Source organism: Plodia interpunctella, chromosome 20 (genome assembly GCF_027563975.2).
Source record: "Plodia interpunctella isolate USDA-ARS_2022_Savannah chromosome 20, ilPloInte3.2, whole genome shotgun sequence".
Taxonomy (NCBI): Eukaryota; Metazoa; Arthropoda; class Insecta; order Lepidoptera; family Pyralidae; genus Plodia; species Plodia interpunctella.
The window spans coordinates 2,573,072-2,585,171 of record NC_071313.1 but is presented as its reverse complement, the minus strand read 5'-3'; the positions used below and the strand labels follow the sequence as shown (position 1 = coordinate 2,585,171).

The following is a 12,100-nucleotide window of genomic DNA, read 5'->3' as shown; positions in this document are numbered from 1 at the left end:
CAAGTTTCGAATTTACTATGTGGCTAACTCAATCTGTGTCATCAGTCACAAGACTTGGAACAAATTTTTGATTAACATAAAGTTGTGACCAAGTATCATTAAAGGAAGGAATATTAAGTAGGTACTTTTATGAAAACATTCTTACGGACAAACTTGCGGAGTGGAACATGCTGTTTTTCATGAGTTGTGGTTGATCAAAAAGGCTGGTGCACATCAACGCGAGTGTGCTTTTTTGTATGTATTTTTAACGCATTTATGCTTTAGAATTACATACAAAAAGTACACAACAACAGTGTGCACCGGCGTTAAGAGTCTATGGTAATTTGTTTGCGATAGCAGTCCATGGTGTTTACATCGGTGGTTACCATAGAAACGAACAGCTCACAACATACAATTTGTTGTCTGGATTGTTTTATTTTTAACATTTCCAGTTATAAAGTCCTGTGATCATGGATTTGAATTTGATTGATAAGTTGCGCTTGTTAAAAATCGACACAGAATTGCGACCACATATTAAAATGAAACCTATGAGTCGATACTACTTTGTGACCTCTACTAACCCGGGTGAGCAGTTTTTTGTGTTTGCTTCAACAGCCGCGTGGCTCATCAGAAAAATTGGCAAAGACTTCGATCAACCGAGCGAGGAAGACGACCCGAACCCTACAATAGCCAATATAATAGACTTCTTGCGACAGAAAGATATTGCTGTAGAATTCTCTTCTCACAAATTAAAACAAGGGTATGGCGAACAAGTGTGCTATATTCTTAATGTTTTAGCCGACGAAGCAATGAAAAAGGAAAATTTCGAATGCCAGAACCCTATAGTCAATATACCAGAAACTGATGAATCAGCTGACGACGTTGATCAGGTAGAAGACGAAACTGAAATACTCCTTGACAAAGTAGAAGAAGAAATGGCTATTTATTCTGAAGATTCCGATGGAGAAGAGTATCCTAATGTAGATGAAAAGGAAACTAATAACATAGCTGATAAAGTCCACGACTGGGAGGCTTGGAAACTAGAATTGGAACGAGTAGCGCCGGCGCTACGGTTGAAAATTTCGGCTGACGGTCGAGACTGGAGGGCCAGACATGCTCAAATGAAGACATACCGAGACGAATTACTAGACAGATTCAAAACAACTGGCACTCAACTATCTAAACTACACAATAGCATAGGTTCTGTAATGGATAAGATTAATGCTAGAGAAAATATTTTGAATGAACAGTTTGAACCTTTAGTAAGAGAATATGGCTCTCTTTTGGACGAGTTAAATAAAGTTACTAATGAGTATAAGGAAGTTAGTGTTGGTGTAACTGAAAGGCAAGAAATGCTGAATGAGATAACAGCTAAAGTAGAGAATATCAAGCAGAGAACGGAGTCGAGGGGATCGTCAATGAATGATAATTCGCCGTTGGTCACCGCAAAGAAAGCAGTTACGAATTTGAAGAACGATATACAGGAGCTGGATTTCCAGATAATAATACTATTGTGGATGCTGACCACAAAGGAGAATCCGAATAATAATTTGCTGGCCAATGCGGAGACGAGAATGGTGCGCACAGAAGTTTACTAACCAAATCATAGTATGTTGCAGGTGCCTTCATAAGCGATGTTTTTAAAAGAAAAGTAGCTAAAATTATGTCGAGATTTTCGTATTCTGATAGCTATTAGGAAAGAGGATATCTTATGATGGTTTAAACAAAAAATAATATTTAAATTTCTTTGGTTTTATTACAATAAAATATGTCTTAATTTTAGGCAAGATATATGAATACAACAGAATGAAGGTGCTTGGCAATTCGATTCAAAGGCAAGCATTGTAAAAATAATGAGTTGATGAGATTCTATATAAGTATATTTTAACATGCATTATAGTAGCAGTTTATGGTATTAATGTTTTATAACGATTTGGATTGTATCGAACTGCCAAACACCGTATAAAAATACGAGTATATCGTAAAATTAATAATACCATAAACCTCACCAAAAAATGGACCAAAAACTCCCGCGTAATAATTCGGTCTTGTAAATCGTTGAAAACTTGAAAAACGCATTCACTTCATCAATTTCATTCAATTTTATTTTTAACATTAATACCAACAGAGTAGTCGGGGCTGTACGGTTTATGATCGAGTGTCCAATATTGCTTCAAACCCTATTCATCCTAATGCAAGCTGCATTAGGATGAATATAGCTGTAACTTGTCCCTCTTACTAAAATCTTAATCTAAACTCGAGGCCCACATCACATGTTCGATGTGATCCTTTATCTATCATTTTAATTATATAAGGACAATACTCAACGGCCCACATTAAGTTCTCAATAAGACATCAACAATTAAGAATTCAACAATAACATGACAAAAAAAAATATTACGCATAGCACATTCTTTGGTACAACATAAAATTACAAAAATATTTGATGTATTTGATTTGATTGTAACAATAAATGTAAATGTTTTGTTGCTATAAAATAAACACATAAAATTGATAAATCCTTAAGTTAAAATAGTGGAATGGTGCATTTTTAAAGGGTTATTTGTGAATTTTCTCTGAATTATTCATTATGACTATTACAGATAAAGTGAAATTAATATATGACTCGGAATACTTTTTTTATTTGATAGACTTAAACTAAACAAACAAGAAACGATACTACAAAGAAAATAATTGATTCGAGATTTCTCGCGCTCAAATAAATATATGAGTGTAACTTTAAATATCATGGTATAAAGACTATAAAAATAAATGTAATTGTATTCTGCACAATCATAAATAGCTATATAATATTCAAATTATTAATTACATGATATAACTTATGTGATTTCTACATAAAAAGGGCAAATAGTGACACATATTATATTCTCGACAATCTCGAATAAATACATGTTTTAACAATGCACAGCCTTTTTAGGGTGGGTTGCACCCTAAATTTTGACGTTAGCTTTAACGCGCGCAGAAAAACACAATGTACGCAATTTTGTCTAAACGTCAGCGGCATGCCGCCGGTTAAAATCAACGTCAAATTTGACGGTGCAAAGACCCAAATATACTGTCATTTACGACAGTAATTTTTAACCCCCCGACGTAAGGAGAGTTTTAGTTTAACGTGTCTGTATGTCCGTGGCATCGTAACAGCTAAACGGCTGAACGGATTTTGATCTAGTGTATTTACTTGAAAGAGAATTTGATCGGAAGTGTTCTTGGCTATGTTTGGAAAATGTGCGTTTAGCCGTTTGGAAACAGTCAGTTCTTTTCTAGCGGATGAGAGGATGCTAGCAACTTTGATGTCGGGGTTTTATAATTTAGGTTTTTATATCTTAATAGGTATATTAATACTTGGCGGTAAATAATATAATTTAATATCAGGCCATAGACTAACGTAGATGGCGCTGGTGTAGTTGGATCATGCTACGTATATAGACATGACAATGGAGAAATGGGACAGAACGTCAATACTTTTGTCTCCTATAGTGTGCCTGGCTTTTGCTTTTACAAGGTATATAGGTACACGTCTATAATTGTCTATGCCTTAGCATCATAATTTATTTTAGTGTGGTATTTATCAAATTTCTTTCTCCAAACATGTAAAAGTTTCACCATCGGCAGTTTACCTTGCAAATCATACTAGTAATAGCATTACAATTTAAGTAGCCCTTCTTTGGGAAGATCAGATAGTTTTCCTGTGATGTCATTAACTCTTTCTCACATTCGAAGTATATTATTTACTGCCTATGTTGGTTCCTTATGTACCTTGGGGCGTATTTAAAGGCTAATTTAATAAGTCGTCAACTGAAGCTAGTACCTATAATAACATTTATGTACAAATCCCATTTACCATTTACTAAGCACTGGGTTAGATCTAGTATTATATAAATAATTGATTTATTATTTATTTATTCGTCAATTAGCCCAACTAATGTATAGTAACCCGTGGTTCTCAAGTCTTGCCACCAGCAACAAATTATATAAATCAAATTAGTTCTATGTCCACACCATGCAAAAATGGCGCTACACCCTACAATTACTTTAAATGTTGATGATATGGTGCTTGCATCGGAATAGCGCTTAGCGAAATATTCCCAATACGAAACCAAAGAGATTCTAAAATTGGCAGATGACTTTGGCAAATTAAATCTTAAAATCACAGCAATAGTGTTCAATTTTGTTCGCCGTGTTTGTTCAATAGTATACTTTTGGCTTTGCCCGAGTAGAGTGTGTCGGGTTTCTCCTCCTTCAATGTGACGTTGTACTTCTTTTCCAAATCTTCCAAGAACTCCTGCTTCAGTATTGCTAAACATCTGAAATGGTGATAAATTAAATGTGATGCGATTATAACCGATCAATGTCTATACGTTAGGAGATACTTTATAAAATAATGTATGTATGGCACTGTAAGAAAATTATCTGTATCTCTTTTATTATCTTCTAACGTAGTTTTCTCAATATCCTTTAATTTCGATGAAATCTAATAGAACACGGAATGACCGGATGAAAGTTAACATAAGGTACTTTTTATCCCGATATACGTGGTGGTATTCGGACTTCTTCATATCCTTCCATAGGATATTGTACGACGCGACTAAGAGACAAATAGCCTAGGTAGCTTCTCAGCTGCCTTTCGGCAACAATAGCACTTCCAAGGAGGGTTTACGTCAGGTAAAGATTTATATGTCTATCCATCTTTAGTGTGTCATACTCCGGTAGAACAAACGTTGTTGTTTACGATGTCAGCTTTCCAATCCTGCGTGCGCTGTTGTTATCAACTCGATCATGTTAAATCTACTGAAAAAATAGTAAACGTGTAGGCTATAAAATGGAACAACTCATTGGGTATTTTTTATTCCGAATTTACTTGAAGTCCCGGGTAGCAATTGGCAACACTCACATTCGGTAGTGCGGGTCTGCGCGGAAGGCGGTTATGTCGTGCGACGGCGCATGCGCGGTGTGCAGCACAAACGCGTCGGGCAGCACCACTGGTTTGTAACGCTGCGCGCGCAACTCTACGCTGTGCGACACCTTGATATAGAAAAGGGTAGACGACAAGGTCACAAATTGGTAAAAAAATATCTATTTATTTTTTCACACACTTTTGACATCAACCATTACAGGTTATAAATATAAATTATTCTAAAAAAAATTTTTATTTTGTTCAAATAATTAAACGCATCTACAATTTGATAGTTGTCTATGTCACAGATATAACTCTCTCATCTAGCTTCGGCCATTGCGCTATATATTTTGTGCTCTATTATAATCTTAATAAATCCATCCTGTGGCTTCTTTTTATTTTCATCCATAACCCTTCAAATTTACATGGATTAAATAATGCATATAAAAAAGATATGTTTCACAATAATGTACTGGGTTTAATGCTCAAATCATTATCTAACAGGCAAGTAGTCAGTCTGACGGTCAGTCTTATTTACGAGTATAGATATAATCTGGCAATTTATTTACCTTATTCCAACCGAAGCCAGAAAAGCGCGTGTCATACTTTGGCACAGATCTGTGAACTACTACATACGGCTCATAATCTGTCTGCCATTCCACCTGGAAATAAGAAAACTCATAAATATAAAATAACGAAATTTAAAAAGCCGTCATTGCATCCAGACCAAATGAAACCATACCACAGAAGAATAGAAACATAGACTCGCTTGCTCATCTGCCTAATGTTGTATTTTTTTATGATAGGTTATTTTTATTGGTGTACAGTCAACAACACGTCATGGTTTTCAAATTTATAGCAAATTCGCCGCTATTACTGCGGCATAGAGAATCATGCAGAGTAACTTTATATGTGATCGACTGTACGTTGTTTATGTCTGGTAGGTATATACCTTAGCTCACAGCATGTATTGGGCAACTATTAGAGTAGTGTGTAATGTTTTAAAAATAATTACCGCAATCTTCTCGCCAATAGGTGTCGCTACTGTAATAAAAAATAGTCAATTGAGATATAAATGATACCTCATAAGGGGCTGTGGCCGTCGCCCATCGAGTGTAGTTGGTGGCGCGATGTCCGCGAGGCCACTCGCGTGCGCGGAAGGGCGCGACGTCGCCGGTCGCGGACCAGCGCGCCAGCAGCGACGACTTGTTGCGCGGCGGCGTTGCGCGATAGCGTTGTGTTTCGAACGCCGGCACCACGAGGCACTGTCACAAATGTTTATTCGTTTGTTCCCAATATTTAAGACTGTTTAAATGAGTTTCTTTCGGCATTTCTTCTCAACAGTAATCGTTCCAGAGTGTCAGTAGTTCGTAGCTTTTTGAAAATTTACTATATAATATAGAATTTGACGTGATAAAGTGCCAGTGTCTGATTTGTGACACTGCACACAACGCATCGGGACTATCTTTCTCCCAATAAGTAATACAGTTGCTCAATGACCTGTATTACTTCTTATACATGGGACTCGAAAAGAATATGTCACTTTAGTCACAAGTTTATTGTATGATTAAATACTAAACCAACTTTAGTTCTGAATATACCTAATTGGGAAAAAAATGAAAATTCGTTGACCAATGGGAACACAGCGTTAGACCTTCTCTATTCTCTTTCTCTTTGTTCTGATCTAGCAGTGTTTAGAAAACTGTCATTACTGTTACGTGTATATATTTATCTGAACCCCATGTAACTGTAGATAATAATCGGGCCGCGCGAGAAAATGAGGGGTCAAAAGAAAGAATAGGTGCAATAAAAAATACCTTCTTTTGTGGATAGGGGTTGGTGAGTCGTATGGCCTTGCGCAGGTATTCGTACAAGCCGATCATGGGCACGAAGTCGGCGTCCATGAGGAACACGTAAGGCGTGTCCACATTTGCCAACGCCACGTTCCGCATATAGTTCACTGGGTAATGTACCTACAAATTAATCTTACTTATATATTAGAAGTCTCAGTCCCCGCATCTGTCTGTCTGTATGAATGGGACAAAATTTAAAAACTACCGGATAGTTTTGTCACCAATAGAGAAGTACGTGTGATTCCAGAGGCGTAGGTATAATTGATTATGGTATTACCCGAGTGAAGCCGGGCCAGGGCAGCTAGTTTACTAATATAATTCACCATCTTATTCATATGATAAAGTTACAATGTTTTTGTTAATTTTTCTTTTGACGTGGTAGTAAGTGATGGATATCATCCTAAGTTGTAGCGGTGGTGGTGCAATGCTAAGACGCCCGCCTGTGGATCGAAAGGTCCCAGGTTGGAATCCTACTCGTGCAATCAAAACTTGTTGTGTGTTTCATTCCACGTAATGGTATACCTCTGCCATGAGTAAATACGACTATGAGGAGAGATCAGTCTAAGTTAAATAAAGAATTTTGAATTGTTTTACTGTAATGAATCTATGCATCAATCTGAGAGACAAGTATAGACTGGTGCAACCTGAACCTGATCTAAAAGTATATATACGTGTGTAGTGTGTGTGTGTGAAGTGTGTGTATGACAATATTTACTTACATTATCCTGATGGAAAACTAAATGGTAAGCGATATTGCGTCGGGTGCTGAGGGTTCCTGAGAGGTTCCGTATGTAGCTCTCGAATTTGGACACTTCGCAATCCGCCAGGTAGATGGCGGCGCTTATAGGACCTGCCGATATACAATCACTGTATTATAGTATGTAAATGTTTCATCTTTACTAATCCTGAATCTAACTATTCCACTAATATTAAATAGCCGAAAGTTTGTGTATTTGTTACTTCATCAAGCTCAATTTAATTACACTTTATTACAATTTAATAACATTTTAATAAGAATGACATAATACTTGTTAAGAAAGTTTCTGTAGCGCGCCACTAGATGGCCCTGTCAGAATTTCAAACGCGCTATGGTTTTGTTTTCTACATTCATGTATGCAATTAGTAATTTGTTTAATAAAGTTTAAGTTTGAAAATCAGTGCAGTGTATCAGTGGCTCCCTCTAGCGTTAAGTATTGAACAAAACTGGTCAATTAAACTAACATTTGATTTAAAGTGAATGCATTTATACATTTTATTTTATACACAGGCAACTACCAACCTATAAATGGTTCTTATCTTATTTAGTGAATTCACCTTCCCAATATTTGACAAGCCGCTCCAGAAACTGCAATCTGTCCATGGAGAATTGCAACACTAGTGTGACGTCGAAGTTGTCTATGCTTTTGTAACTGTAGTCCATGTAATAAATGTGCGTGCGCAGCTTGACTCGCTGTGCGGCGCGGAAACTGATGCACAAGTCTGAATGGTTCATCTGAGAAAATTGGCACATCGTGGTACTTTTGGGACAAATTAAACTGATACAGTATCTCGACTTTCATACTTTGTGACAACCCTGACTGCATCATCAACGCTGGCAACTGTTTCGTCTCCAGTAAGGCCGTCGAATAAAAATTACTATTTAAATTTCATTAAATTGTAATACAGTGGGCGAAGTGCGGGTTAGCATTTCACTTCTCACCATCGAATCGATTCCAAATGAGACACAGCAAACCAATCACATTGCGCCATTGTGACGCAACGACAACCGCACTAAAATGTCATTGGTTCGCTGCGTCACGCTTCGAATCGCATCGATGGTGAGAAGTGATAATGCAAACCCGCACTAACCCCTCAGTACAGATTAACACAATATCAGCACGTCACAATTTTGTATGAAAACTAACCATTTACAACACTATCAAAGCTATCACTATCGAAGCAGACAAATATGACGTAATATTTCAAACAAGTGTATTGAAATGGCAAATTATGATACAAACGTGTAATTGTTGGTTATTTCATACGAAGGAATTTTATACTTTTGCAAAGTATACAACAATAATAATAATAACCACGTGATTTGATAAATGTGAATAATCAATTTAAATGAATTAATTTTATTAGTTATTATTAATGATTCGCCACACAGATTGGTAAAAGTAATAAAGTAAGACCCAAGGTTTTTTATCAAACAGGTATTTATTTCTTACCTACAATATTGTACTATTTTGAGATCATAAAACAAGGATACTGTTGTACTTGTTTTATAAAAAGATTACAATAATATCTCATGAATGAGAACTAAAATTCTATATAAACAACACTTATTGCCAGGGAAAGGAACAATTACTGCCTCTTTATCACAAAATCAACACTTAAATTATGAAAATGGTATCAGTGGTGGAATTTCATTGCTTTGTATTTGTATTTTGAATTGCTTAAGCATATTAATGAAAGTAAAGTATAAGGTGCTCATATAAATGCAAATTTTACCTTGTATGTAAGATTTTCAGTAATGTTACATCTGTGTAACTTTTCCTTCAACAAATTGCCATCTAAATTTACATAACTCTGATATATGTTTCTAAAAACATCAGCATCTTGTATGTTAATATTTTGTTTGCTCGGAGAGTTCCAATGAATTATCTGCAAACAATGGATCAATTTTATGAATACAATAATTACAATTTATTGACTCAATTATAAATATTATAAAAGAAAACTTTTTTTCGGCCTTCCTCTTCAAACTCAGTACAGATCATACAAGAGAAAATCATGAGATTTTAATACAAAGAACCAACCTTGATATTGTTTATATCTTCCTTATAAAAAGTTTTAGCCCATGACCTCGTGGACATTTGTACATTAAACTTGCAACTCATCACATAAACTAACTGTGGATTCTTTTTTATTACGGCATTTAGCACATCCTGATCAGCTAATTGTACCATCTTCAGATTGGGAAGGTTGGTGTATACTTCATCTTGCCATAGTCGCGTCCAGAAAACCTTTTTCCGGATTTTCTGCAAGTCCCATAGCATAACTCCTGTGTTGAAGCCCAGGCCTATAGCCGGCCAACGATTTGGCTTCAGATACCAGTCACTTTCATTCTCTACTAGGCCCATTATCTGAAATTATATTATTATACAATAAAAAAATAAATATATATGTCTGTGGGCAAATCACATAGATGAGTAAGTTCTAAGTAAGTTATTTTGTATAAAATAACTTAGATATCACACTGAAAATAATAGTCCTCATTTAGTAGATGTGATGTATGTAATTATTTATGTTTGTTAGTCAATCACAATCATACAAATTCAGCTAGACAGTTTTCATTGAAATTAAGTGCTTTTTAATTCGAAATACCTCCAAGATCGAAGCAGCGTGCATGACTAATATGTCATAATTATAACATTCATTAACATGTTATTTTTGACAGTTTTGGGGAAGCCTGTACAAGCTCCAGGCAGATGATCCATTCTCTTAAGAGTAGTTTAACTTGTTTAAATTATTTGGAGATACAATTTTTAGGCCAAGTTTAAGTCTCAAGCAATAGGTCATTGCAGTTATTTATCAAAAAAATTACCTGCTCTTCATTCATTTCTTTAAACAAAATCCACAATTCAACCACATCACACAAAAATGTCAGGTCATAGTCTAGCACAATAACTTTATCCAATGATTCTGGCAAAATTTCAGGAAGCAAGAGTTTGGTAAGGGAGTATATTCCCGAGTAGTGGGTGTTCGGTATCCAACGTACAACAGAAAACTTATGTTCCGCATTGTAACATGTGTATTTTACTGAAATCATAGAAAATGTAGCATTGTGATTATCTGAATATATACACTGTTTTTATTAACTGAATAAAGTAAAAAAGTCTCAGGTTGAACAATTGTAATTATACACCTAAATCTTCCTCTCTTTTGAAATTATTGTGAGCATACAGAAAACAGACAGACGAGACAGGGGGACTTGTTTGTACATGATATGTAAGAATAATTATTTGAGTGGTTGGTTCAAGCATTTAAAAATGTTAAATTATCACCATCATCCAAATCCCATGTCCGGAAGAGTTCATTAATTATTTTCTCTGTGGAACCGTCGACAATGAGGTGAAAATGTATTGGGTTTTGTCTATGGTGCAGCAAAGACTTCAGCATTGGTGTGACCACTTGCATACATTTTCCCATACATATAAATGATACATGCACAGTCTCACAGAGGCTACCTGTTGACTCAGGAATCTGGAATTACAATTATTTACATTTTCATACATTTGTTTTTATTATTACTAAGTGGAGTTGGGCTAAAATCTAAGGCTAAAAACATGTCAAAAAAATTAAGAAAAACAATAAAACCTTACATTAAAATCATTTAAAAAAGTGGGGTACTTGTGAAAACAACCTTTTCATGAGAGGACATTTCAATCAGGTCTTGGATCTTCACTATTGTGGTATAAAAATATTTTATTTTTAATAGCTAGGTTTATATCAAAATGAGTAATAGTATAAATAACTTACTTTAGGGACTTGATACATAGGTCTCCAAACTACGTAGGCTACATTTCTATGTGAATCCAACACACTTATTCTGTAGTGCAATAGCCAATAGCACAATATAACTATTATAAAAAATATAGCCAGAGCAAAACGTGAAACCATGTAACATTTGTATTTCATTGTTCTGTACATTGGTAACAACATCATTGTATTTGAATACTACTGTAAACGATTACTATGATGGTAGTTAATTTATTAATACCTATGGTTAATACTGCACTAGTTTCGTCTTCATATTGTGCAGTTAAGTTGGTGTAAAAACAGTGTTCGATTTAAGGCCAAGCATTTGTAACAAATTACATATCAAAGTACAAAGGTTAGTTATGAAAATTATTCAAGAACGATTATCCTTAATGCATGCAGCATTATTGAAGTCAAAAGATATGAAATATTTACAGTAAACCATTGTATTTTATGTAAAATTGATTTTGTAACCCGGAGCCAGCCACATGACAATGACATAAATAAATAAATAAATTTGACAGCTTGACACTGACAGTTTACCAATATATTTGACATTTGTATTTGTTATGAGTAGATAACAAGTCAAAGAAATAGAAAGAAAACGGATTAAGTTTATGCAACAAAAAAATTCAGACTACAGTTTGTCAAGAAAGAGAAGAAAACAGAATGGCCAACATTGTTTGATAAACACCCATGCATCCAGTGTGGCAAGTGTGGAGATAGCGCCTTTTAATTTGTTCACTTTCTTGACAAACATAAGATAAGCAAAGTGCAATGGCATTTGTAGAACAAATATTCTGATATTTATTTATAATTTGGGAATGAG

The 12,100-nt window shown here is 35.2% G+C and overlaps 2 protein-coding genes across 4 annotated transcripts; one reads left to right on the top strand and one right to left on the bottom strand.

Annotated features, from left to right (window-relative positions):
* The first annotated feature begins 349 nt into the window (after positions 1 to 349).
* Positions 350 to 1,701, top strand: IFT57 (Intraflagellar transport 57). Its single transcript, XM_053760293.1, has one exon. The coding sequence runs from the start codon at positions 450 to 452 to the stop codon at positions 1,575 to 1,577; it is 1,128 nt and encodes a 375-aa protein (XP_053616268.1). The 5' UTR covers positions 350 to 449; the 3' UTR covers positions 1,578 to 1,701.
* Positions 1,702 to 1,715: 14 nt separating this feature from the next.
* LOC128678634 (xylosyl- and glucuronyltransferase LARGE1-like) lies at positions 1,716 to 11,787 on the bottom strand. Of its 3 annotated transcripts, none has more exons than XM_053760291.1 (12): positions 11,707 to 11,787; positions 10,797 to 10,995; positions 10,337 to 10,551; positions 9,549 to 9,875; positions 9,241 to 9,393; positions 8,062 to 8,239; positions 7,467 to 7,597; positions 6,712 to 6,867; positions 5,977 to 6,159; positions 5,464 to 5,556; positions 4,892 to 5,022; positions 1,716 to 4,304 (listed from the first exon to the last, which is right to left on the bottom strand). In XM_053760291.1, the coding sequence occupies exons 1-12, from the start codon at positions 11,770 to 11,772 to the stop codon at positions 4,163 to 4,165; spliced, it is 1,974 nt and encodes a 657-aa protein (XP_053616266.1). In that variant the 5' UTR covers positions 11,773 to 11,787; the 3' UTR covers positions 1,716 to 4,162. The 3 variants fall into 3 exon arrangements, with proteins under 3 accessions (XP_053616266.1, XP_053616265.1, XP_053616267.1); XM_053760290.1 differs by having other exon boundaries at positions 11,272 to 11,783; XM_053760292.1 differs by having other exon boundaries at positions 11,513 to 11,783.
* Between the last annotated feature and the right edge of the window lie 313 nt (positions 11,788 to 12,100).

Excerpts from the sequence above, each read along its gene's own strand:
- IFT57 (XM_053760293.1), top strand. The coding sequence starts at position 450 with ATGGATTTGAATTTGATTGATAAGTTGCGCTTGTTAAAAATCGACACA.
- LOC128678634 (XM_053760290.1), bottom strand. The coding sequence starts at position 11,457 with ATGATGTTGTTACCAATGTACAGAACAATGAAATACAAATGTTACATG. Across the intron at positions 5,023-5,463 it reads CTGGCTTCGGTTGGAATAAG|GTGTCGCACAGCGTAGAGTT; the intron begins GTAAATAAATTG and ends TTCTATATCAAG. Across the intron at positions 4,305-4,891 it reads GCAGACCCGCACTACCGAAT|ATGTTTAGCAATACTGAAGC; the intron begins GTGAGTGTTGCC and ends TCACCATTTCAG.